Source organism: Mustela lutreola, chromosome 1, assembly GCF_030435805.1.
Source record: "Mustela lutreola isolate mMusLut2 chromosome 1, mMusLut2.pri, whole genome shotgun sequence".
Taxonomy (NCBI): Eukaryota; Metazoa; Chordata; class Mammalia; order Carnivora; family Mustelidae; genus Mustela; species Mustela lutreola.
This window is the reverse complement of record NC_081290.1, coordinates 262,720,850-262,748,280: the sequence shown is the minus strand read 5'-3', so window position 1 is coordinate 262,748,280 and position 27,431 is coordinate 262,720,850. Positions and strand designations below refer to the sequence as shown.

At 46.7% G+C, this 27,431-nt stretch overlaps 1 protein-coding gene across 5 annotated transcripts in view; it reads left to right on the top strand.

Moving 5' to 3' along the window:
- PAMR1 (peptidase domain containing associated with muscle regeneration 1) overlaps window positions 1-26,672 on the top strand; it is a 150,512-nt gene extending 123,840 nt beyond the window's left edge. For all 5 annotated transcript variants that reach the window (XM_059139859.1, XM_059139837.1, XM_059139826.1 and 2 more), the window contains 5 exons: window positions 16,905-17,117; window positions 18,854-18,920; window positions 22,899-23,131; window positions 24,080-24,372; window positions 25,834-26,672. In XM_059139859.1, coding sequence (XP_058995842.1) covers window positions 16,905-17,117; window positions 18,854-18,920; window positions 22,899-23,131; window positions 24,080-24,372; window positions 25,834-26,370 — 1,343 coding nt within the window. In that variant the 3' untranslated portion in view covers window positions 26,371-26,672. The remainder of the gene's footprint in view (window positions 1-16,904; window positions 17,118-18,853; window positions 18,921-22,898; window positions 23,132-24,079; window positions 24,373-25,833) is intronic.
- The last annotated feature ends 759 nt before the right edge of the window (window positions 26,673-27,431 follow it).

The window sequence follows — 27,431 nt, the reverse complement described above, 5'->3', positions numbered from 1 at the left end:
AAGGCAGACGGAAGCCATGGTGTCACCAGTGTGTCCCCGGGTGTGTCACTGCATTCTTCCGAAAGCATCCCTTGCTTCAGCTTGGTGCAGCTGACCTGGTGTGGCTATGCGCGGTGCTTAGAAAAAGATGTTCTGCTTCATGGTTCCTGCCTTGTTTGAATCTGCGGTGTTGTATGCAAGGCAGAGAAGAGAAATGCTGCTTTCTCTTTGTTTTAAAAATGTGTGTATAGAGCAAATCTGGAATCTTGACAATGGCAAATCCTGGGCTTTACCCTTTAAAATTCAGAGGCAGAAAAAAAGGGGAGAAGGGAGAGGCTTAATTTCTTGATGAACTAACTGATTGCACAATAACTAGAGCTTTGAAAAACAAGGTGAAATTGGAGACAAGTGAAATATTACCAAATAAGCCAAAATGCTTTAAGGAGTTGGGTCAGATCAGGGCAGGGGTAAGGAATGGGGGGTGGTGGTGGCAGGGAGAGAAATTGATCAAAAGTTTGATCAATTTAAAATATTAAGGAGTTGCTTACAAGTCAAACATTGGTGGTGGCGGGGAGAGAAATTGATCAAAAGTTTGATCAATTTAAAATATTAAGGAGTTGCTTACAAGTCAAACTGACTTCTTAGCATTGTTATTCCATCCAGAGAACAAAGGAAAACAAAGCAAACACATGTAATGAAAAAGACTGTAAAATGTGTCATTATGAACTGAATCATAACCTGAGTTATGAACTGTCTCAAATCACTTTTGGTCTCAGAACACCAGCCTAGATGGACAAGAGAATTCCCTCTAGCCACTTTTTAAACTGTCACTCAAAAAACAAAATTCCCTTAGTATTTTGTAGTTGTAACTAGGTGAGGGTATTGGTGGTGGATATCTGATCATTTGCTGGCATTCATGTGGGAGACCAAATGTTTTATTATTTTTTGTAAGATTTAGATTTGTTTTTCCTTTTAGGAAATTCAGAATGAGTTCCAGCTAACTCAATGAGGGAAGAAGCATCACGAAAATTGGCTGTGGCAGTTTACCTTGTAAACTGTAAACCAAAACCTTAGTAGTTTTCTAGAGTAACCTATTAGCTAGAAAAACAAAAGGGGGGGTGATATTTACTTTGTTGTTTTCTTTATGAGTATACCACTGAACTGGAAGAAGATCCCTGGAGGAAATTGCTTCAAAATGAACAAGAAACTCGAGTATTCTGGGATTCTCTAAACTTTGAAAAGCCCAAATTGAACCCGGCATTTGTTTTACAAAATCGCTTTAAAAGCACCAAATCAAATATGAATGAGAATTCCATCTTTTATTGAAGCGGTAGGAGATCTGATGCGGGGAACCGCTTCATAGATGCTGCCTTAACGGTCTGCCCTTCCGAAGTCTTGCGGGAAGGTGGATGGATGTTCCTTTTAGCAGATAAAGGATTTAGCAGATAAAACAGAGAACACAAGTCACTGGTCCCCATCCGCTTCAAAACTCAAGGCTAGAATTTCATAGTTCCCATACTGTTCACTGCTTCCCAGACACGGTTCTCACCAGCTGAACAATTGACAAGCTCTGGGCATGTCAGTGTGTCCCATTATCTAGTCCTCTTAAAGGACTTTTCCTCACCAGGTAAGCTCTGCCTGTCACTCATTTCCAGAGAGAATCGCAATTCTCTGTCTCTTGATGTAAGCTATTCTCACTATTTTCTTGGTATATATTTAAGAATGTGAGTGGGACTGGAATAGAAATCGATTTTCTGCTTACTTACAGAAGAAAGATATTTGTGTAAAAATAATCAAACAGTCCAGCAGTGTATCAAATTAAAAAACCACATTATTTCCCCTGACCCATCCTGGTTCCCAATGGAATCACTGTTATTGTGGTCCTGTTGGACTTTTTTCTATGATGTGCAAATCCAAGTTGTTGATAAATCAGTATCTTAAATCACTGATTCTCTGTTGGGATTTTAGCTCCTATTCTGGCCTTCAGGGGCCTTTGGCAACATCTAGAAACATTGTTGATTGTCCTCATTGCAGGGAGGGGAGGCTACCTCTGGCATCGAGAGGGTGGAGACCCCCCATGCAGACCCAGACCAGAGAGTGATCTGGCCCAAGTGTCAGCCATGCCCAATTTGAGAAACCAAGTTTCAGACAAAAGTGGATTAAAGTATACAGGCAATTTTTCAACTTGTTGTTTTCGGTCCCCGCCTCATGGACATTTTCCCCAGGCCAGTCCATGTTGGCCTACTTCATTAAAAACAAGTGATTTTCTGAGTATTCCCTTGTAGGGATGTGTATACCATCATATACACTCATCTAATCCCTTAAGATGGACTTGGTCCTATACTTAATTTATTACTCTAAAGAAAGGAGCAATGAGTATCTTAACACTGATTTCTTGATTCATGTGTTAGAGGTATTTTTGTAAAAGAAATTCCTGGATGTTGAACTGTTAGTTCAAAGGGTCCATAGATTTAAACTCTGAAGAAGAACAGCTGAAATGGTCCCCCAAAAGGCTTCACTAGTTTACAAGATGAGCCGTTACAATCACTGGTCCTCAAAATAAGAATCAGAGCTCACATTTGAGAGACGAGGGTCTCTTCTTGTCAAGTTGAGAATGGACTTATTTTCAAAGGAAGGTGAATGGGTCTGAGGGAAGGTCTGGTGCCCGGACTCCCTAGAGTAGTAAAGGAGGAAGAAGAAGCGACCTGCACAGGTCTGGTTCACTTGGTCATCAAGAGGCTGACTGTTCCCAGTGCGGTCCATATTGCTGCCACCCCAGATCTCTCCTCTTGGTGTTTCCCAAGGGGGAGCAAACTTCCTCTGCTCTCAGGTGACCTCCTCTGAGAGCAAAAAACAGGGAGTTGGCCCCTCCTCAGCTCTGGGACCAAGCTAGCCTCCTGCCAGCACCCTCGGTGACCCCAACCTCCCTGGGCCACCGTGTAAGGAACCACGGGTTCCCCCCCAAGTTTTTTTTTTTTCTCCTCCTCTCTGAAGTTTCCTGTTTCTTTGTATAGAACACAAGGACAAAATAAGTTCTTGAGTAAATGGTGGGAATCTTGTTTTGTACCAGTGGAAAGCGAGGGATTCATTGCCCCGCTCCAGTTTCCATGTTGCCTTTGTTCCCCTGGCCCAGTTATCAATGCCTGGGCTTTCCCTTGCATCCTAATGAAGGACGATGAAACGGGCTAAATCTTGGGGCACAAAGCTCACACTGCAGGCTCTGACGCGCCTTGAACAAAACAAATCGGCTTCCACCAATTAAAGAACACTGGGGAATCCGGATTCGTTTGGGGTTTGGAGCGTCAGGTTTCCCACTAGCCTGTCCCAAGGACTGGGAAGAAAGAGCCCCAGATGAGGGGTTCACTTTATACTTTAGCTTCAAAGGGGCAACCGCATTTCTCATCAGAATAAGTGATTAGGAACTTCGGGGTTTTCATGGGAACCGTAACCCTGGCGCAGTGGGAATGTGCCGAGGCCGCCAGTGGGTCAAGATCACCTTTCCTGTTGCAGACGGGAGATGACGGGCTGCGGCGGGATGCGTGCGGATTGTCCTAAGAGCTCTCAGGAGCGGCGTTGTAAACATGAACTGTGACCTGGCTTTCACATCGTTCCAAGGTCTAGTCTCAGCCTTAATTTACGGAAGACAGGAGCCTCTTTGTCCGTAGTGGGATAGTACATCCTGGGGTGAAGAGCTAGGGCTCTCTGGGCAGAGAGACCTGGGTTTGACTCTCAGCCTACATTTACCAGCCAGATGACCTGAGCAGCCCGTTTCCCTCCCGCGGGCCTCAGTTTCCCCACTTATAAAGTTCAGAAAGATAATACCACATATTTCTCAGAGCGTGTGTGGGGAACGGAATGAAATAATCCTTACATGTAAGGCACTGAGTTGAGTCCCGGGAGCCATTATTTTTCTTTTTGGAGTATAGTTGACGCACAATGTTTCATTAGTTTCAGTTCAGGTGTAGGACGTAGTGACTCAGTTTCTCTCTAGGTTATGCTAGGCTCCCTGCCACTGTGTGCCACTCTCTGCCCTCTGTGCCGGTATCACTGGCTGTATTCTGTGCCTTTCATTCCTGTGATTTACCCATTTCCTACCTGGGAGCCTGGGTCTCCCAAGCTCCTTCGTCCTTTAGCCCATCCCCCACCTCCTTCCTTCTGGCCACCACCCCTTTGTTCTCTATGTTTATAGGTCCATTTCTGCCTTTTTTTTTTTTTTTTTTAAGATTTTATTTATTTGACAGACAGAGATCACAAGTAGGCAGAGAGGCAGGCAGAGAGGGGGAAGCAGGCTCCCTGCTGAGCAGAGAGCCCGATGTGGGGCTCAATCCCAGGACTCTGGGGTCATGACCTGAGTGGAAGGCAGAGGCTTTAACCCACTGAACCACACAGGTGCCCTTTGTTTTTTGTTAGTCATTTGTCTTGCTTTTCAGATTCCACATCTGAATGAAACTTTGTGGTATTGGTCTTTCTTGGTCGTATTTCACTTCGCATACTATCCTCTTTCGCCTCCCCTATTATGGCCATTGAAAGTTTGGAAGGAAGTAGGGGATTCTCCAGATAAGGGGTTGGGGAACAACACCAGTTTCTACAGACTAGATGATTATGACACACTTTTCTTGGGGTTCCAGGGTTTAGGAAAATTCTCCCCTCAACTTTCTCAGTTTCCTCCGTGAACGCATTTTGCAGGTCATGGCTAGATACAAAGTCTTGCTTATCATGGCACTTGGGTACAGGCAGGAAGGATCTGGTTTTAACAGGCAAGTAGACACTGCCAATGTCATTATCATGAGGAATCGTAGATCCCAGGAGAAGACACCCCCACTGGGCATGATGTTAGGGGAGTCTTTGTAACCAGGGCAGCCCAGAGACGGGGCGTTAAGAAATGATGAGGGAGTAATGCCCGCGAGGGACTGGATTTGGACACTCCGTGGTGGGTTGCCCAAGCATCATGTTATCTGGTCAGCCTCCCTTTTTCTCACGGGGTTTTTCAGAAGTCCCTCATTTAACATGGGATGGGCTATATGTCTGTCTCCTGGTGGTCGTGTAGGAAACTGGTGCTCCAGACTATCGCTGAGATGTTTGATTAGAGGGACATGGCACCAAAGAGAATGAGCAGACGGGCATGGGAAAGCATGAGAGGTAGAGAGATAATCCCATAGAAGAGTCCTGGAGAATCCATAGCTGTTATCAAGTACTTGATAGGCCGGAGGCTTCAGAAATTGGAGGAGCCCCAAGAAGACCATGAGCTAATGGACAGCTACCTTCTCATACACCTCCTTACACCTAAGCCTCCCCTCTACTTCCCTCCCTAGCACGGAAATGAATCTCTGACATCCTTTGTGGTGTATTTAGAGGGATGCCATCTCATTTAGGTTAAGATCTGAAAAGCAAGAGCTATTACTGAATATAGCAGAGGCTGCCTTTATACAGTTATCAAGGCATTTGTTTGTTTTATAATTCAGAGGACGCGTTGCCTTGTGGTTTGGGCCATTCCTTGCTGGGTGAGTCTGAGTCTGCCTCGATGGTGTCACATTTTAGCATTAACCCTGATGGGCTCCACGGGCCTCAATCCTCTTAACAAAGCATTGCTATACCCCATTCTGGGATGCTTGGTGCTTGGTATAGGACGGGTGCATTGGATGAGTCAGCAATCCTTTTCATTATGGACACCACCCCAGCAGATAATAAGAGGACCTGGGATGCTGCACTGTGAACTTTCCAGCCTGACTTCTCCACGAGCTCGGGACGGAGCAGCCCTCAGACTGGCAAGGACCGGACCCACATCGTTTTACTAAGAATTTCCTTCCACGCGCCTGCCCCTGACAGGGCCCTCTTGGCTTTTGCTTTGGCAGCTGAGGTCACCGAGGCAGGACCTAACGCCTGAGGCAGATTTTATTTTGGTTCTAGGTGAAGAGGTAATCCATTAGAGCAAGGGTGGGCTGGCTGCCACCGAGGGAAGAGGCTGGAGGGTGCAGAGAGTGGGAGAACATGACAGCAAAGCAGAACGAACTTCTGCTGGGGACAAACATCCCTGCCTTCACGGACCGTGAGACGGACACTAGCCCCTTGATCGAAGCTAGAAGGCCCCCCACTTTTCTCTAAAAGCTTCTGCCTCCTGGGGTGTCCACCTCCTTCTGTCACCCTGCTTCAGAAGAGGAAACCTTCCTCTCTACAAAACAGAAGACACGTCCGCTGGCATCCAGGTACTGAAAACAACAGTAGTTTCTACTGTCTCTGTTCCCAGTGTAGGCCAGGCTGTGTGCTTTCTGTGACCTTGTCTCATTTCATCGTTTCAGCGTCCCCGCGGGGTAGGTACTGTGACCCTCGCCACTTGACAGATCCATCTAGCCCAACAGTGTGGAGTGTCTGGTAGGCACGAGGCCCTGGGGAAATAAGGCAGGGCTATGCAGCATATTTTCTTCCTTCTATTTGGCAGAAACATAAAACAACTCCAATATCAGCCTTTCTCAAGGGCTGGGGAGAGGTCCCGTACCACGTGGTTCTTGGCCACACCTTCCTCTAGGAAAGCCTTGGTGGTGGTGATGGTGGCGCTGAGCATGACTAAGAGGGCAAAGTCTCTTGGGACTCAGATGGGCTCAGCAGCCCATTGTCTCCATCCACAAGGCTAAACAGAACACGATTGCCTCGTTCAAGCGATTTCCATGATTTCCATGCTGCGTAGTTCTTCTATTTTGAAAAGCTGACTATAAACGCTGCAGGGGGATGTTTCCCCCAGTAGTTTAGCATTATTATCCACCTCCCACCCCATCCCCAATAGCTGACTCAGAAAACCGAGATTAGGGGAAGACTGTCACCGCCTGGTGCTCTAGGTCCTCTAGGGGGAGGGTAGCTAAGTTTCTACCCGAATACATAGGTTACTCACTTACTCCACGAGACGAGGATGTCAGGTTGATTTTGAACCCAAGTAAAATGGCCAGTACTTTCTGAACATTTTTCAAAGTTGACCTGTCTCTTAGACACAGGCAGTGTCTGCTGTCTTAGTAAGTAGGCCATCCAAACACCGGAAAAGTGGTATCCGAAAGACACAGTGTACCAGGGGCCAAGGACAATACTGATTAAGATCAAATAGCTAATTATGAGCCTTAGCCTCCAAACTGCTGCTGGATGAAGAAAGAGCAGTGTGTGCCATCCAAGCTAATTTCGCATGGATACGGTCTCATTCGCACCCACAGGGGGCTGGGTAGCATCGGGGGACAGCGTTCCATTGGCTGGAAAGAGATAAAAAGGGTTTGTGGTGGGGACTCCTGTTGGTGTCTTTATGCCTGGTGGGGGGGGGGGGGAACCTTTGTGGAGGTGAAAGATAATGGGTTTAGCCCAAAGGCACTACACTCAAATATAAGCTGAACAGGAAAAGTGAGGAAGAGAGGGGGCCCATCCAGGGCTTGTCTCTGGGTGTTGCTCTCATGTTCATTCAGGTTTCTAGAATGAACAAAGCCCAGTCAGAAAGTTAATGCCTTTTCCAAATAAAATGAAAATTCTGTCACAAACTGTTTCCTCGATTTTGGAGACCTGTGAGATCGGGTGTGTACCAAGAGTGTGCTAAGAATTGAGACCAACATGTCCCCATCACCCAGCCCCCAAGACCAGCTAGGTAAGGGGTCACAAATTGTGTTGACTTTGGATCTGTTTCCTTTGCCAGAATTCTCAGATAATCTTTCAGTTCTTATTAAAAAGAAAAAGGAGCACCCTGGTTTAGTTTTTTTTTTTTTTTTTTAATCAGGGGGCTGTCTGGCTTTCACAAGTATTTCATTCCTATGCATATCCAGAAAAGAAATGTACACTTTTTGATGTGCAGTTCTGTAAATGACATTAAACCATTTCTGAAGACAAGCAGAGTATGAGTAATAGTAATTACAAGGAATCAAAACGATTTAGAAGCAGGGCAAGAACGAGAAAAAGAATATTCACACAAGGGTGTGAAATGGCGCTTCCACGTTTTCATCCAGTGAAATGATCGGCCTTGGCTGTCTCTGATTCTGAATTTTCTGGCAGCAAAGGCAAACAGAGAAATGCCTTAGGTGGTATGGCTCTCATTGTATATTAAGTGAAAGTGAACCCAAGTTCAGCAGGAGATGCAAATATGACCCATTTTATTACAACCCCTAGTCCTTCCTCTCTCCTTATCTGAAGACGCATGGGTGCTGGGGAAATGTTTTCCACTTCTGTCTTGTAAATAACAAATGTGACTTCTTTTTATACTAAATATTTCTAAAGGCTAGATCCTTCTACCTTCTGCTGCTCCTGAAAAAATGAAGGTAGCTGGGCTTTATTACACTTGTACCATTAACATGTATGCTGCCCTGCTGGCTTCCAACCCCATACTCCTATACTCTGCTTCAGGGTTTTCTTGGGCTCCCAAAGCCCACTGGCTCATGTATGTGGGCAGACAGGAGGTGCTGAGGAACTAATGTCAATCCCATCATCCTTCCACAAATGATTGATCACATTTGGTAGGTAATAGCTCCTACCCCTTGATCCTTGGGTAGGATAAGTCAGAGGCAGATTCCACTATGTCTCCCAATGGCATTGACCCTCCGTGGCCCCCCGTGGTAACTTTCTTGATAATGTGAACTTCCCTGTCTCACTACTATTTATTCTTCCTGGGATTCCCACCTAAACAAGCTACTTGCATTCTCTGTCTCACAGCCTGCTTCTGGGGGGAACTCAGCTTGAAGTACCTCCCGGAAATATCTCTTTGAGGGGCTGACTTCATAGAGGGCTAGTACTCAGGTCAGCTAGATCAGCATTTGGTTGTTTCTTTACAGTATTAGGTAAGCCTTGGATCAGGGCTGAATAACATATATTTGGACTGCATTGTCTGAAGGACACTCAAAATAGGATTGTATTGTTGATTTTAGAAGATCCAGTGTTAGACCTGAGAATCGAAATCTTGCTCTTTCTTTAACGAGCGCGCGTGCTCTCTCTCTCTCAGTCTCTCTCTCTCTCTCTCTTTCTCTGTCTCTCATACACACACACACACACACACACACACACACACACACACAAGTGTGTGTGCATAAGAACCAGCCCAGCTCTTTATTGGATGGAGTGGCAGAAGTGAGTGGAGACTCCAGTGGTGTTTGTGAAGCCAGCCCATAATATTTCCTGAAAGACTTGGAATCTTCTGAAGGAGTTGAGCAAACTCTGTCGCCTAGCATTTTTCAGACACGGATTAGAAAGTGTGTGGTCCCAACCTGTGGAAATATTTTTGGGCCTTCACTAATGGTCTCTTCTTTCGTAGTCATGCCCTTGATCAACTGCGATAATGAAGTGGATGGGAAGGTGGTCCACTTCCTAAATTAGGATAAAGAGCGTGGACTTCCTTTGTCATAGCCGGTATAATTGACTGATCAGAGAGCACAAAATAGTGGAGTTATTTGTGTGTACCGAAGAACCGCATTTCCTAGAAATATCTCCACATTATCTTGACATACTCTCAGATGTCTCCATCATCATCATACCCATTCCCTATAGACCTTCTGGACCTGCTCAGCTCGCATACCTTCTATCCAGTAGGCATCTTAGTGTACCTGTCAGGGGAGAGAAAGATGTAACTTTTCTTGCTTTATGTCAGTTTCAATCCAAGTCTAAGATCCATAATTCGGACTTGTGAGAAGTACGGTCTGTTGTTGTTGGGGCCTCCTTTGTACCTTCGGGTTGTAAAACCGTTGCTGGTTTTACCCAGACAGCACCAAATCTTCACCTGGTGGATTCTGGGTACACGCTGGTTAGCCTGGAGAAGCTTGGTGTCACAGAGCGCCTGATCCCTGCTGGGGTGGGTTGGGGTGGGGCTGGCCAGCAGCCAGAGCACTGTGGAGGCTGCAGGCTCTTTTGATGAGATCGGATCTCTTTAGATGCCCCAGCAATCATCCTTGTCAGGATCTGCCAGGAGCCAAAAGGCATGCAGAGCTTCATGCCCGGGACTGAGAAGACCGCTCCTCTGGTGTCTTGTCACCCTGCCCCACCCCCACCAGGAGTGCCACCATGGGGAGGCCCAAGGGCCCCTGAAGCCCAGGGCTAAGAAAATAGCACTGTCCTTGCTTAGTTTGTTCCCCAGGCCAGTCACTGAGCCAAGATTTTGGGCCCAGATGGTTTCTGAAAGGAGGTTCAAGATCAACCAGTGAGGGAGTTGGGGAAGCAAGATGGGAAAGAGGAGGAAACCAAGCAAGAGTGATTTCGACTCAACTCCCAGACTCAGTCCAATCCGGGGCAGGGTGCTGGGGAGGGTAAATGATGCCTTGAGGAGCAGGAGTTGAGCTATTTATACACCTTTCTGTTGTCATCTATGGGCAACCCTGGGGTGGGTCTGAGGGGATGGACATCTTGGCATCTTTCAGCTCTTCATATAGGCAAGGTGGTGCCCATGCCCAAGGGCAGTCTTCGAAGGTGGCAGGTGCCAGGTTCATGTGTAGAAGCTGACCTGGGGAAAGGATATGGATGGGACACCAATAGCTTTCACTACAGGGCCGTCTCGAAGCTCCCAGATATCTTTCAGTAAAGTGGCATCACAGCGAATCACCTCATCTCGTCACCTTGAGAAAAAAAGACAGCTAGAGAGTCGTGTTTTTAAGTGTTTATTGGAAACAAGAATGCACCCCCCAAGTACTGTTTCTGTTCATGAGAGGGCGTGTAAAGGCGTGCGAAGCCCCGATATCCCCGGGCTGGGTCCTGAAAGGACCAGGGCAATGTGCTATTATTATTAACCCTGGAATATTTTACTTAGCAAAGCAGCAGCTGGGTTCTCCTTCAGGCCAGGGGTGTAGCTCCTTAACATACCCACTTGGCTTTGTGTGAAAACGTCTATCCTGCTGGGGAGAAAGGAAGTATGAAGCCCTTGAAAAATCAGATAGAAAGGAATCAAGGATCTGTTTAATGGGGAGACACAAAGGATTCTAAAAAGAGAACCCACAGGGGGAATAGAGAGTTTTTGAAATCTAACCCTGGGGAGCAGGCTTTGATGAGATGCAGGTGGTCTGAGGACCCAGCAGGTCAGCATCTAAACTGGGAGAGATGCGGCGCCTGGGTGACTCAGTGGGTTAAGCCTCTGTCTTTGGCTCAGGTCATGATCTCAGGGTCCTGGGATGGAGCCCCACATTGGGCTCTCTGCTTGGTGGGGCGCCTGCTTCCCCCATTCTCTCTCTGCCTGACTGTGATCTCTGTCAAATAAAATAAAATAAAATAAATGGGAGAGGAAGAGATGTGCAGAGGAAGTCTTAGAATACTGTTTAAAAACATCCTCGGAGAGTGCACAGCTTTGGCAAGTACGAGAAATAAATGAGAGGGAAGAGAAATGATGCCTGGTGGAGGTTTGATACAAGAATACAATTTTAAGGCTTCATTTTGCAGGATTAAGAGAGATGAGTGTTCAGAGACTGTGGCTGAAACTCAGAAGTCTAAGTCAACACCCTGAGTCCAGGTCTGGAAGCCCATCATGCATAGATATTACCAAGAGGCCAGAAAATAGAGTGGAATATTTGATTTATTTAATTAATTGATTGATTAATTTCTAAACTATAGAAATTTATTTTCTCACAGTTCTGGAGGCTGAAAGTCTGAGATCAGGGTGCCAGCGTGGTTAGTTTCTGGTGAGAACTCCCTTCTTCTTCTTCTTCTTTTCTTTTTTTAATATCTTTTCAGTGTTCCAGAATTCATTATTTGTTTTATATCCAAATAGACTCAATAATAGGACTTTAGATTTCCTTGTGGGTTTTTCTTTAAGGTGTATGAATTTGGGGAATTGATTTTTTTTAAAGGTTTATTTATTTTTATTTTAGAGAGAGAGAGCACATGAGCTGGGGTAGGGAGGCGGGCAGAGGGAGAAAGAAAGGATCCTCAAGTCGGCTCAGTGAGGAACCTGGCACAGGGCTCGATCCCAGGACCTGGAGATCATGACCTGAGCTGAAATAAAGAGTCAGACACCTAACACTGAGCCACCCAGGCACCCCAAGGAATCGATTTTTTTTTTTTTAAAGATTTTATTTATTTGGCAGAGAGAGGGAGCACAAGTAGGCAGAGAGGCAGGCAGAGAGAGAGGGAAGCAGGCTCCCCACTGAGCAGAGAGCCCTACTTGGGGCTCCATCCCAGATCCCTGAGATCACGACCCCAGCCAAAGGGAGAGGCTCAGCCCTCTGAGCCACCCAGGTGCCCCGAGGAATTGATTTTTAAAAGAAGTTGGGTGCTTTGTAAAGAAAGGCAAACAGGGGAAAAGGAGACTCCGTGTTATGCAAATTATTCCTCAAAACCAGCCCAGCCTGCTAAGTGTTATTATCCTGTTTTACAGACCAGAAAAACAAGGTTTGGAGAATTATGTAAGTTTCCCACGCTCTGGTTCATTAAGTGGAAGAATGAATGCATTTTACCCTTTACCCCTTCCATGACCTACTGTGTGCTTACTCTGGACACTGGGAACCAGATAATTATTTGAACCTGTGTCTTCTGATTCTGGCAGCCCTTCTTTGTCCCCCAGAGTCTAGTGAAAGAGCTCATTCCCATCAGAGCTGGAGAGAAGTTGGATTACTCTATGATGATGATAATGAGATGCCCACAGTGTGGAGGGCATGGGAATGTCAAAAACCGTGCATAGCAGACTGAAGGCTAGGTTTATGGGCTGAGCAGGGGAACCCAAACCATTTTGACTGCTACTTTAAAAAATGAAAATAATGAACAACCACAAAAACAATAAACAACAAAATTTTATGGTTACATGTTCTGATTATCAAACAGGGGGAAAAAAGTATAAAGAGGCAAAAATCATTTTGATGTTACAAGCCAGAGATAATGACTATAATTATCTCAAAGTATGTTTCTCGCCGTCCATTTTTCTCCCAGCTTTGGCAGCTTAAAATTTTTTTCTCTGATTTTGGCTTTTAGCAGTTTTGGGCAATAGGTCTCTGTGTGGTTTTCTTCACATTTCCCTGTCTTGGGATCTGTAGACAGATGTCTTTTATCAGTTGGAGAGACTTTTTCTGCTGGTTTTACCCCATTCCTTTTTCCTGGAATGTCAGGTACATGCTTTTATTAACTTTCTCACTGTTTCTTTACATTTTCCTGTACATTTTCCATTTTTTTAACTCTTGGGCTTCATTCTGAATTTTTTCTTGTAAGTTATGTTTCCATCTATTAATATGCATGAGCTGTATCTGATGTGCTGTTCTACTTACCCACGGAGCTTTACATTTCTGCCATTGTCACATTGCAATTCTAGATTGCTCCTTTGGTTAGTTTCTAAGGTTTCCAGTGTTCTGAAGTTCTCAGTTTTTTGTTTTATTTCCTTGAGCATGCTCAGCATATTTATTTTCAAGTAGTGCCTGACAACGATAGCATCTGAATCCTTTCTAAATGTCTTTCTGTGTTTCTCTTAAATTTTAGCCATATAGGGTTTTTTTTTTTTTAATATTTTGTTTCGAAGTAATCTCTACACTTAATGTGAGGCTAGAATTTAGAATCCTGAGCTCAGAATCCCATGCCCCTGTGACTGAGCCGGCCAGGTGCCCCAGCCACATAGCCTTATGTTCCATTGGACCCCAACTCGGAAGCATCATTTGGCACTAGGAAGCAATAACTCAAAATGAAATAAGAGTTCTCCATTCTAAGATCTCATTAAGTTTAGGGTGCACTGTTGGTTTAATCATAGCTTCTCTGAGAGTTGGAAGTAAAGACGTGCTGCGTGAAATGTACACGTGACCTGATTTCAGACATGTCTCATTAAAAAAGAGTAGGCATCTAAGAATTCTAGAAACAGGGCAGAATTCCCCAGCCTTAGGCAGACTTTTTTACACATCCTGACTCAGTTTCTCTTTAAGTTTCCTTTTAAAACCTCATCAGGGAGAAAGACAAGATAACCTGAATTATCCTAAGGCTTTGTTACCTCCAAAAGGCTTGCAAACTCTCCAGTGTTCCTGCTGGCTAAACCCATATTAAACGCAGTTAGCAACAGGATCCTCAGGAATTCTGCACTTAGGAAACATGGGGCAGGAGCCTAGAGGACCACAGAGTCCTTACTTCCAAAAGAAGGAAAGCCCACCTCTCAGGCTCACAATAGAAGGGATTGCTTACCTTCTGCTGAGGCCAGTGTGGCTGGAGTGTAGTTCATTCTCTTTCAGTATTTCAGGACTGGCCTTGAGTATCACCAGAATTTTTCTTAGCCATGAGCTCTGGCAAATAAAACTCAAAATGGAGGAGGAACTCGCTGGCATTGCACAGAGTATAGCTCTTTGTGAGGTTAACTGACCACAGAGTCTAGCACTGCCTGGGCCAGGCAGCAGGCAGGGGCTGTGGCCAAGGGAAGCCAGCAGCCCCTGGGCCAGCAGACAGCCACTTCTCAATGGCGGCTGATTATTGCCATGTGGCCATACAGACCCAGGGTTGCCAGATCTGAATTTTTTCAGAAGCCAGTAATACAGATTTTTATGAGCCATCTCCTGGTTTTGATGTTGGCAGTGAATTCCATTTTCTAAAACTTGCAGGTATGACACAACATGCTTCTGAGGTGGTTGCAGCTGTGGGCTCCTGCTGCTTGTTTCTGGGCTCCGTGTTTAGTATTCAGTGAGCCTCTGCCTAAGAAGGTAGTCCAGGGGCTCCTGGGTGGCTCTGTCGGTTAAGCGACTGATTCTTGGTTTTGCCACAGGCCGTGATCTCAGGGTCGTGAGATTGAGCCTGATGTGTAGGGCTCCATGCTTAGCACGAAGTCTGCTTGAGATTCTCTCTGTCCCTCTGCTCCTCTTCCCACTCCTACGCTTGTTCTCTCTCTCTAAAATGAATAAATAAAACCTGTTTTCAAAAAAGAAGGTAGTCCCATCACTGTTTGTAAAATCTAGTATGGAATGCTTTCTCCTTTCTCTGCCTCTCCCCCCACCCCCACATCATAGGAGTGTTTCTGGAAATACAAGCACTGGGCTTTCTCAGTACACTTGAAATTTCAAAAAGTGCAGTGCCCTCCCTCGGCCATGTTGGTATTTTGGAAGACTCCCTCAGTGAAGTCCATTTTTTACAATTAAAATGGGATTCTGGAGTTTTCTCCCAGCATGGAAACTGCTCATATTAAGTAGCCCCAAAGCACATAGGATATCATTGAAATCATGGGCCACATGGTCTGTGGGCAATCATAGAGTAGACAAACCAGTAATTTGGTTAATATCAGCAGCCTTGCCAAGTTGCCCATGGGGAAATTTACTAATTTTTAGTTCTCAGATATTTTAGAAATGTTATATGGATGGAAATTCTTTTCTTGCCTGGAGGCAAGCACACACGTTGCTTAAAAGGTAACCGGGCATTTATGGGAAGAAAAGCATGTCAGAAGCACAATCACATTGCCTGGGGACTGTTTCACAGGGATGAGACTGTATCTTAGAAGAAATGATTAAAAAGAGACCAGGGAGACTGACAGCAAGTGGTACCCAAATGCAGTAATTAATGACTGAATTCCTCAGGGGTCCTACTCTGTGTCCTTAGAGTGTAATAGTCACCATTGTGCCATAATCCATTTGAGAAAAATATGTTATCCGATGGAATCTTTTTTATAAAGATTTTATTTATTTGACAGAGAGAGAGAGATCACAAGTAGGTAGTGAGGCAAGCAGAGGGGCCGGGGGGAAGCAGGCTCCCTACTGAGCAGAGAGCTGGTTGTGAGGCTCGATCCCAGGACCCTGGGATCTGACCTGAGCTGAAGGCAGAGGCTTAACCCACTGAGCCACCCAGGCACCCTATCTGAGGGAATCTTTCCAGGATTTGTCTAGTATCCTGTTCAGTGCTCAGAATAGCAGGTGTTGCCTCTTCTACTTTGTGTGACTGTCCAACCTGAGTTAGAGAATAGAAATGCCTTTGGGGGGCACCTGGGTGGCTCAGTTGGTTAAGCGTCTGAATCTTGATTTCAGCTCAGGTCATGATCTCAGGGTGATGGGATTGAGCCCCGGATCAGGCTCCCTGCTCAGCACAGCATCTGCTTGAACTTCTCCCTCTCCTGCCCATCCCTGCACTCTAATGTCTCTCTCTCTCAAATAAGTCTTTTTTTCTTTTAAAAAAATAAATGTCTTTGTAATGAATATTGTTAAACATTTAGAGGGAAAGTGTGTGTACTTGGAGATCAGGGGAACTTCTTCATATCTCTGAATTTCTATCATCTGGGTTTTTTTTTTTTTTAAGATTTTACTTATTTATTTGACAGAGAGACACAGTGAGAGAGGGAACACAAGCAGGGGAGTGGCAGAGGGAGGGGGAGAATCAGGCTTCCTGCAGATCAGGGAGCGTGATGGCAGGGCCCGATCCCAGGACCTGGGATCATGACCTGAGCCGAAGGCAGACACCTAACGACTGAGCCACACGGGCGCCCCTCTATCATCTGGTATTTTAGAACTATACCTTACAGCACACTTGTGTCCCTGAAGATGAAACATAAAATCTAAATTCATTTCATCTATGCAGGCTTGTCTCTAGTAAATTCTGTTTTCTGGGTACAACACAAATAGGAAACTGAGGACTCTAGTTTAATTGTCCTAGCTTTAGGGAATGAAGGAGATAATACAATGACACTGGAAAATAATCATCCCTGTGTACTGATTGTGAAATCTAGGTGCGATGTTTCTGCTGTCCAGGCCTGCCCAGCTCCCACAGCTCCAGAAAGAAATGAACAAGACCACAGGAGAGCTAGTTGTGTCGAATTTATTTATATGGGGAATGAAATACTTCTTGATTTAAGAATAGATCGTTAAAACAAGGGGAGGACATGTCTAACACATACATTTTCTGTTACGAGTTTTTTCTTGCTGATTCCTCTGGGCACCATCGCTGGCAGGCTCCACATTGCTGCATTTTTAATTCAGTGAAACATGAAAAGATCCGGTTCTAAAATGGAATGCTTCACACTTTTAATAGTTCTTTATTTCTCTCCCTTTTATTTTTTCTTTTAGTCCTTGAAGAAAGTAACTGCTCAGACCCCGGGGGTCCAGTTAATGGGTACCAGAAGGTAACAGGAGGCCCTGGGCTTATCAACGGGCGCTATGCCAAAGTTGGCACAGTTGTGTCCTTCTTTTGTAATAACTCATACGTTCTTAGCGGCAATGAGAAGAGAACTTGCCAGCAGGATGGAGAGTGGTCGGGGAAACAGCCCATCTGCATAAAAGGTAATGAATGAGTATGTGTGACATAGATGGAGTTGTTGGACCTCTTGGAAGCTCCCTACCTGTGTGTGAGCCCCTGAAAAAGATACCATTCCCTCTTAGGTTCTCACTGGCACCGTCTATGACTCTAGGTGGAAAGCCATCCCTGAAAACATATGCTTCTCTTTTGGACCTCCGGAAGACCTACTTCTCCTAGTCACAGCTTCTCGCTGTGATCAAGAAGAGTTAGAAAATTATCAGAGCAGTTTAGAAAAGATGACAGGGCTGGGTTTTATCTATGTAAACCCAAGGTCAAAATCGAGGCCATCAGTGGGGTCCAATATAGCTACATTTATCTACTCTCTATGAAATAGGAAGTTGGCACAGGAAATAAAAGAACAAAACAGGCACAATATCCCTGCTAGCCTGTGTGGCGGGAGGTTTAAGATGTTAACATAAAGAAAAACATCTTACTAAGATGGCAAGACCTCCAGCATTCAAGGCAGAGTTAGAGGAAATGAATGAGCAGTGTGTGTTGAGAGAAAGGGACGATCACTGTTGCTTGAAATAGCGACAGTTGTATGCGGCCTGTGGGGGCCAAGCCAATCTGGGAGGCGGGGAAGCGTTCACAAGAGGTGCAGAGCAGCTGGGACTATGTTCCTGTCACAGAAGACAAAGGAAAACAAAAGGTAGAGGCAGAAGTGAAAGGACCATGGTAAACTCAAAGTAGGGCCAACAGAGATTCTGGGAAGTAGATTGAAAAGGTTGGTTTGGGACCAGAAAACATGGAACGTTGTATAGAGAACCTTCAAACTTACCCCTTTGGTGGTGGGGATGCATAGTTTCTTTCTGAACTGGGTCAACAGCCCCTGTATTTTGGGGGCAGGTCACAATTATCTGGCTGTTTCCTAGGAAGAAAAGCATGTCCTTGGCCTAGATTACCCAGATAATTGCCTTAATCCTCCACTTTCCCCTTCTGGGTGTTTGTCAACAACCCAAGTCATGGGAAAAGAAATGAAAGAGGAAGGTTTGTGAAAGGAATAAATCACTTTAGACTTTAGCCAGAAGCGACCTTCCTCCTCACCAACACAGACTCCGATTCTTGATTTCATTAAGTATGGAAACGGTGTTTCATATGTCCTTGGAGATTTTTGTCAACTCTTCTCTTACAAATTAATAACAACCAAAGTTCTCTAGTTTGCTAATTAGATGAATGTTGGCCGCTTGATTGGGAAAGTGAAGAAAGAGACACTTCAGCAAAATTAAGCCTGGGCTTTGAGGTGCCCTCAAGTGATCATTAGGAGCCTCGATTTCAGAGGAAGGAACTAGAGGAATCAGCTACCCAAGACTACCCAAGATGACGCTGCCATCTGGTCTTCAATGAGAGCCTTGTAGTTCCCTGTGTTGGGCTCTATTTTAGAACCTTCATTTTCGATCGTGACTCCACCTTCCATCAAGTTCACCGATGCCATTTGTGGGAACAGATAGTCCCAATCTAATGACAGCCAAGGTTTCACCTCACCCGGGTGGAGTGGCTTTTCAGAAGTGCGTCCCCCATGGGCGTTGTTCAGAGGGGGTTGTCCATTTCGATGAAAGGCAGTGAGCTCTTTTGCTAGGGAGCTTTCCACACCCACTGGCATACCTCCCCTCTGAGACCTCTGGGGGTGTCCAGAAAGGGCGGTCAGGGATGAATCTGAACCGAATAAACGTGAGCAGTTAATATGGCAAAAGCTGATGCCCTCTTGTCTCCTTCATTCTAGCCTGCCGAGAACCAAAGATCTCAGACCTGGTGAGACGCAGAGTTCTTCCCATGCAGGTTCAATCAAGGTGAGGTCGAAACACCTGGGCTCTGGCTCCAGGCAAACGCCTCGAGTGTGTCGCCTCCCACCCCTCTTCCCCCACTTGTGTTTGGCCAAAGACAGTCCGGGGTTTCTTAGGGACACTCAGTGCTGCCTGCTCATGAAAGAATAGGGCCTGTTAGAGGGAGGCTGATGAGCCAGCTGCCTTTGGCCAAGAGGTAGCAACTGCTGGAACATGGACACGGTTCATAGGATCGTGGGAAAGTAGGTGGCTGGTGGGACTTGAGACTTGATGATCCTTGAGGAACTGGGTTTTAACACTTGAGTCTTCCCGAAATTGCTCTGTGTTGACTAGGGCAGCTTCTAGGGAGATGGCCTTCCTGCCCCGTGCAATCAGCTATGGCTCAGGAAGATGTTGGTGGTAATCAACCAGATGAGGCAGGTCGCTGGTCCCCAGGAACCAGAGACAAATGACCACCCCTGATGAGGGAGGAGAGCCCTCAGATATGCCTGCCCAGACTTCCTCCTGGGAAGACAGAGGTGGGGACCACTGTGGGGGCAGAGAATTGGCCCAGTTCTATGTCTTCTCTCCTCATTTTGTAGAAGAAACTATTCTCACCTCATCTCCTACTACTCTCTTCCTCACCCTCTACTCTGTCCCCGCAGGCAGCCCAACTTGTCCCTCCCCTTCCCCCAACAACGCTGCTTCAGAGCCTTGGCTCTTCTGTCCAGACCCCACTTCTGCTGCATGTCCAGGAGGTTTAAAGCCTCGCTCTGTCTGCTCCCTGCTTGGTGTCTACCTGGCAGAGAGACCTTTTCTGACCGTCCTTTGGAAAACAAGAACCACCCCCAAATGTTGTAGTACCGGTTAATGTTTTCTCCTTTTACACTTCATATAAAAAACAAAGTCATCATCAACCTCAGAGAACTGATCAATAAAAGGAAGGAAAGTAATCCTACCTGATGCTGACTGCAGAGCTGTCTTCTGGGCTCTCGTATTTGGTGAGCCTTAGGTCTCAGATTCGCTCTCAGCCCTACCTGTCTTCTTACCTACGGGTTTTTGTTGTTGTTCAATTTCTATCTCTACCTAACCTCACCAAAATAAATGTGTAAAAGTTATAAGTGCAGGAACGTTTTCTGTTTTGTTCATTTTTCTGTTTTGTTCATGTTTAAGTTCTGGGGCCAAGAGCAATGCTTGCTGCAGTGGAGTCACCCCCCCCCCCCCCCCCGCCTAAACACAACCACCCCAAACAGTGAATGAATGAATGAACGAATGAATGGATTTGACAAATAATGGCTCGAGACCAGGTTTGGGCTCTCTGTATTTTGTATTCTTTGGCAAGTTCCTGATCTTGCTAAGCCTTTAGTCTCCTCTTTTGAAAACTCAGGGCAATCCCGATAACGCCCATCTCTGGGGATTGCTGTAGGGATTAGATGCGGCAGGCGGAGCGAGCTAACACTTACCGCGTGTTCGCTACATGCCCCGTTCCTCCTCTGAGTGCTTTGTAACTGTTTGTTCGTTTAATCTTTCCTGCAACCTCTGAGGTAGGTATTACTATTATTGCCATTTCCTGGTAGGGTTTCTTACCAATTTTAGTACAGATGGGTAAAGTGAGGCTTGGAGAAATTCATTAACTCACCCAAATCACATTGCGGACTGTAGATCCAGGATGCGAATCCGGATCTTCATAGTGTTCAGGGTCTTAGGCACTAAGCTGCTGCCCAACCCAATGGAAAGGCTTCAGCAGAACACTCGCACAAGTGAACAGCTGTGAGTAGCAGCTTTTGCTTTCAGGAATGGTCACAATGAATCCCAGTGATTAGAACCGACCCCAGCCAAGTGACCTGAAATACTCCTAAAGCAGGATATTCATCAATCTCTTACCTTTCCCTTGGATATTTCCTTCTATCTCTGTTCTTCCCATTTCAGGCAGGGCATTTCCTTGGGAACAGTGACAGTGGAATACAAATTCCATCTTTTCCTGATCTTTATAATTTACCTGGAGCTGGACTCCTCACTAAGTGGGATGAACCTGTTCTTTCCAACAACACATCTTGTAGAGGAGCCCCTGAACTACTAAAAGATTACTGCACTTTGCATTAAAAAAAATTTTTTTAAATTTATTTAAAAAATAAATTTAGTAACAGTAACAGTATTCATTGTTTTTTGCACCACACCCAGTGCTCCATGCAATCCGTGCCCTCTCTAATACCCACCATCTGGTTCCCCCAGCCTCCCACCCCCCGCCCCTTCAAAACCCTCAGACTGTTTTTCAGAGTCCATAGTCTCTCATGGTTCACCTCCCCTTCCAATTTCCCTCAACTCCCTTTTCCTCTCCATTTCCCCTTGTCCTCCAGGCTATTTGTTATGCTCCACAAATAAGTGAAACCATATGATAATTGACTCTCTCTGCTTGACTGATTTCACTCAGCATAATCTCTTCCAGTCCCATCCATGTTGATACAAAAGTTGGGTATTCATCCTTTCCGATGGAGGCATAATACTCCATAGTGTATATGGACTACATCTTCCTTATCCATTCGTCCGTTGAAGGGCATCTTGGTTCTTTCCACAGTTTGGCGACCATGGCCATTGCTGCTATAAACATTGGGGCACAGATGGCCCTTCTTTTCACTACATCTGTATCTTTGGGGTAGATACCCAGTAGTGCAATTGCAGGGTCATAGGGAAGCTCTATTTTTAATTTCTTGAGGAATCTCCACACTATTCTCCAAAGGGGCATTTTTAAAGCAATTGTAATGGGAGGCTAGGTGATAAGATGCCAGGTGGCTCACGTGGATGAAAAAGCAAGCCTATAACTTGGTTTTAAGGATCTTTCTGGAAGACAGGCTGCTGGAATATGGATATACCTATCTCTAGCAGCCTGGTCACCCAAGCACCACAAAAGGCCGTGTCATCTTTCAACAGATGGACCAAAAGATGAGCTAGCTGGTTTGCCAGTTCGGAAGCTCCTTGAACCGCAGACCTTGTTATAAACAAGCTAAAGATTCATTGAATGAAATCAAAGTGGATGGAACGTTTGTTCTGAGGGAAGCACTGAACAGACTCATCAAATAGATTTCTTACGATGGCATCAGACGGCACAGTAGAGACACCAGGTTGTGAATCCTAATTGTTAAGTGCTGCCTTGAGGACCATCTTAGCTTCCTGTTGCCCATCTCTAGTCCCGCTTCCCCCTCCGGGCTTCCTTTCCCCATTCATTACACAGAGATCAACACACTGTTTCCTAGAGGAATTCTAACTTCTCAGTTAGTAGTCGTTAGGCGCTGATATAAAATGAACGCAGGCTGTCCAAGGGGTGTATGTCTCCCCCAAGAATCCCGGAGGGGTCTCTGGGGGCTTCAGCTTTCAGGGCTCATTTGAAAGGCCTTTTCACATTTACACACAATGCTCTGAATTTCTGCCAATCAGCATGCTCTGAGAAAGCCCTACTCTCCGAGGTGTACTAATTACAGACACTGATTGCTAAATCAAGCTACTGTATCCACACAGTTTAGTTCAAGTCAATTCGTGATATTGCTCCATTATGATAATGTCTGGAGAAAAAAAGACTCCCGGCTTCAGATGAATTTCCTTTCCTGTTTAAATCACAGTTAATTTTTCTCTGTACGCCTGTATCGCCTACCCTGGAACAGCAGCCCTTATGCCGGATAGTATTCCCTGGTTAAAATCCTAGACAGCTGGAGGCGTGCCAGAAATGGAAATAGAGGCACGGAATGAAGGTGGAGGGGTGCGAGAGAATTTACTCGGTGGTAGAGGGGAAGTGTGTGTGCGCATGCGCCTAAGAGAGAGCGAGAGAGAGAGAGAGAGAGATGACCAGGACGGGGAGTGGGGGGTAGGGGCAGGAGGTACAGAGATCCACAGAGGAGAGATAGCCATATTTTTTTCTGCCATGATTAGATGTCTGCCAGGGCTTGGCACGTACACAACAGGGCCATGGTGACTGACTCTTGCCCTCTCTCTGGGCCCTGGGTCCCCATGTAGGCAGACGCCCTTACACCAGCTCTACTCAGCATCCTTCAGCAAGCAGAAACTGCAGGGTGCCCCCACCAAGAAGCCCGCCCTTCCCTTTGGAGACCTGCCACCCGGGTTCCAGCATCTGCACACCCAGCTCCAGTACGAGTGCATCTCGCCTTTCTACCGCCGCCTGGGCAGCAGCCGCAGGACGTGCCTGAAGACCGGGAAGTGGAGTGGGCGAGCCCCATCCTGTGTCCCCAGTGAGTCAGGGCTCCTCCCGGGACAGGGGCCGGGGCGCTGTCTGTCCTAAGCTTCCTCGGCCAGTGGGCCTCCAGCTAATTCCGTAGCTTGGTTATGTCTGATAGTCCACAGCTGGACCTTCCTTCCCTTGGCACAGACTTCTAATTGTGGAGAAACTGACTCTTTAGGTCTTTGATGAATTTTTTTGGAGGGGCCATACTTCCTTGTGGATCGTTATTTTTTATTTATTTTTTTAAAAGATTTTAGGTATTTATTTGAGAGAGAGAGAGAGCCCCCATGCAGGGGAGTGGCAGAGAGAGAGAACCATAATGAAGCCCCAAGTGGGGGAAGGGTGAATGACATCAGAAGACTTCTACTTAGACGGTCTTGGATACCCTGTCCGAGCCTGTGTTCATGCTTAGCATCCCATGGTACTCAGTAGGCAGTTATTGATTAGGCGATGCGGTGTTGAGTATCCATATGATTATGGTGATAATGACTAAAGTAATACGTGGAGGACTCTGGAAAAGGGTCTTGCACATACCAAGTTCTACCTTCCCTACCCGCTTTGTCAAAAGACAGCAGTATGGCTTAATTCTTTGTGGTCAAGTTTATCATGATAGGCATCATATTTTGAGTCTGTTTGCATAGATCCTCATCCAGTCTCCACAAAAACCCTATGAGACATATGCGGTGATTAGATCCATTTTGCAGGCAAGAAGACTGAGGCTTTAAGAGATCTGGCAATTTGCCCAAGGTCCTATTGATAGGAAGAGCCTAGGATCCCAAGCCTTCCATCTTAACTTCAGACTTTATAGCCAACCATGTCAAGGTGGCTGATGACTACACAGTGGTCACGACACCCATGGACCCACCTTTCCAGATCTGTGTTCTCTGGGTTGCGCAACACATTCCCCTTTGCATGGAAAGGTCTGAGTTTATCTTACTGAGCTGGTGTTTCTTCACAGTCTGTGGGAAAACAGAGAACGTCACTGCTTCCAAGAGCCCAGGACTGCGCTGGCCGTGGCAGGCGGCCATCTACAGGAGGGCCAGCGGGGTACACGGTGGCAGCCTGCACAAGGACACGTGGTTCCTGGTCTGCAGCGGCGCCCTGGTGAATGAGCGCACCGTGGTGGTGGCTGCCCACTGCGTAACCGACCTGGGGAAGGTCTCCATGATCAAGACAGCAGACCTCAAAGTTGTCCTAGGGAAATTCTACCGGGATGATGACCGAGATGAGAAGACCATCCAGAACTTACGGGTAAGAGAGGGCTATAACCTGGAAACCAGGTGTTGGCTCAGCAAACTCCGGGGGGTAGGGGTAGGGGTATCAGTGGTGGGGGTGGGGGCAGTGGCTGCATCCATCCTGACGCCTTAGCACATTAGCACCCAGCCCAGAGCCTGGCAGGGAGCAGGCACCCAGTATTTCACATACATACTAGAAAGGCACATCTAGAAAGACTACAGAGTCTTTTTTTCTTTTCGTTTTCAAAATAAGATTTTATCATATATCACTGTGGTCATCAAAAGTTAATCTCCTATTCTGTTTAGGGCATTGTACAAGGTAGGCTTCGAGGACTTAGAAAGGCTTTACCCAAGATACTGCTAAGTAATCTTTAATATTACTCTGTCTTCTCTGCCTATCTCCCTCCACCTCTCTCTTCCGTCCACCTACCCACCCTGCTCTCTCTCTGTCCACCCATCTGTCCATCTCTCTGCTCATTGTTGAGCTCCCACAGAATGCCAATCACAGGAATGGATACAAAACTGAGTAAGGCATGGAAAAAGGCACGGTCTTTGCCCTGAAGAGTCCACAGGCCAGTGAAGAGACAGACCAGCATATTGTGATTAGTTTGACACAAAAGAAGCCCCGAGGAAATGTACCCAAATATACTTGAAGTAATAGAACCTGCACATAAAAATGTTAGACTATATCATACATGTGAGCTCCTAGAGGCCCCCATCAAAGACAATGATCAGCAAGGGTTGGGACAATCAGCAAAGACTGTGGAAAAGTCTTGTGGAACATTCTGGGTGTAGCTTTGTTTACCTGGAGCCAGAGGTTGCAATCTGGTAGTCTTTTGGGGGCTTGTGTTTGCATAATGCTAGCACACATTTTTTTTTTTTTATCCAGTTATTTGCCAACATTTAAAAATCAGAAGGTTCAGATGAAGATCTGGAATCTCTCTCTTTTTTTTTTTTTTTAAAGATTTTATTTATTTATTTGACAGAGAGAGATCACAGGTAGGTAGAGAGGCTGGCAGAGAGAGAGAGAGGGAAGCAGGCTTCCTGCTGAGCAGAGAGCCTGATGTGGGACTCGATCCTAGGACTCTGAGATCATGACCTGAGCCGAAGGCAGCGGCTTAACCCACTGAGCCACCCAGGCGCCCCTGGAATCTCTTTTTTGAGAAAGTCAGAAAGTTGGCCACTTCTTGGCTTGGCAGTGGCCAGTGGAGCCCAGTGGCCACTACCCACTTCGGATGGGGTAGGCACCCCTGTTCTCGGCAGCCCTGTCTGTCACCCCACTTAGTTAACACCACCTGCCAGGCGGCAGTGGGCATTTCACTCCACAACCCCCCAAATAAAGCCTGAAGCAAAGTCTCTCCAAATCTTTGTAGCTGTCTCCAAGACACTTTGTCCTGGTAATTTAGCCCCGGGGCTTGCCTCTTATTCCCTGTGTGGTGGAGGGCTCACCACTGTCGTCCATCTCTTGCATTTGTAGATTTCCGCAGTCATTCTGCATCCCAACTACGACCCCATCTTGCTGGATACGGACATCGCCATCCTGAAGCTCCTGGACAAGGCTCGTGTCAGCACCCGCGTCCAGCCCATTTGCCTGGCGGCACCACGGGACCTAAGTGCCTCCTTCCAGGAGACCCGCATCACCGTGGCCGGCTGGAATGTGCTAGCCGACGCAAGAAGCCCCGGATTCAAGAACGACACGCTGCGCTCAGGGGGCGTCAGGGTCGTGGACCCTCTGCTGTGTGAGGAGCAGCACGAGGAACACGGCATCCCTGTGAGTGTCACGGACAACATGTTCTGTGCCACCCGGGATCCCGCCGCCCCCTCTGATATCTGCACAGCAGAGACGGGAGGCATCGCCGCCGTGGCCTTCCCCGGACGGGTGTCCCCCGAGCCACGCTGGCATCTGGTGGGGCTAGTCAGCTGGAGCTATGACAGGGACTGCGGCCACAGCCTGTACACGGCCTTCAGCAAGGTCCTGCCTTTTAAAGACTGGATCGAGAGAAACATGAAGTGAGCCTCGGGCCCGGGGAGACACTGTTCGAGCGTCTGTCCCATCCAGACGTGTGTGGCACGAGGCCATGTGGGCCTGAAGCTTGACTCTGCCCGTGAACTTGGCTGAGCCAGGGCTTCTGACTTCAGGATTGAAACTCAGTGGAGAGGGAGCAGAGCTCACCTTCTGGGAGACCACTGCGACCTTGGTTGCTGAGACCATTCGGAAGACAGCAGGGCTGCTAGCAAGCACTGAGTTTCCTCCAAAGAGACTATGCAAATAGCAAAGCAGTGGTCCCCACTCCACCAGCCCCGTGGCCTTGCCCGCCTTCCCTTCCGTGGTGTCAAGGTCATGGCCAGCTCTGGTCGAGAGGCGTGGCCAAGAAGTCTGAGATTCAGGAGGTCTCTTCCAAGACTGATCACATTCCAAGGAGCCGCCTGTGGGACCGCCCAGGACACCAGAGCTCGGGTGCGGCCTTGGCTTCTGTGTACATTGCTGCAGTAAAGCGTGGTCGTTCTGTTAATCCCCTGTATATATTTTAATAAAATGAGGGTTGGCTTCTGACCTACAGAACAAACGGGCTGTTGTTCTGATTCGTACATGCTGCTTCTCAGGGCAGTGGCTTGGTGACAGCCCTTTAGAATAGATCAAGTTGTCGTTTCCAAACAGTGAGTATGGCAAAACTGATGTCGTCTTTTTAATACCAGCCCCTGATTGTGCTGGGTTATGGGCTGGAGGAGGAATGACAAGGGAGACCATCAGATGAGGCACAAACAGAGGAAAATACCAAGGATTCGATGATTGCCAGTGTCCCCTCCGGTTCTCATGTTCTCAATCTAGCACAAAACTCAGCTTTGAACCTCTATCTTGATGACATGTCTTCACGGCCTCTGAATCGTCATCTCCTCCTTACTCACACTAGATTGAGATATGCCAAGAAATGGAAGCTTCCCTGGTTTCTGTAACTGATGGGATTTTCCTTTCCAGCCCCATCTGGCTCCCCCTGGATGGTGGAGGGAAAAAAATGAATTCAAATCCAGACCCCGAAGCGATCTGTTCAGGAACATTCACTTTGGGGGTCAGGG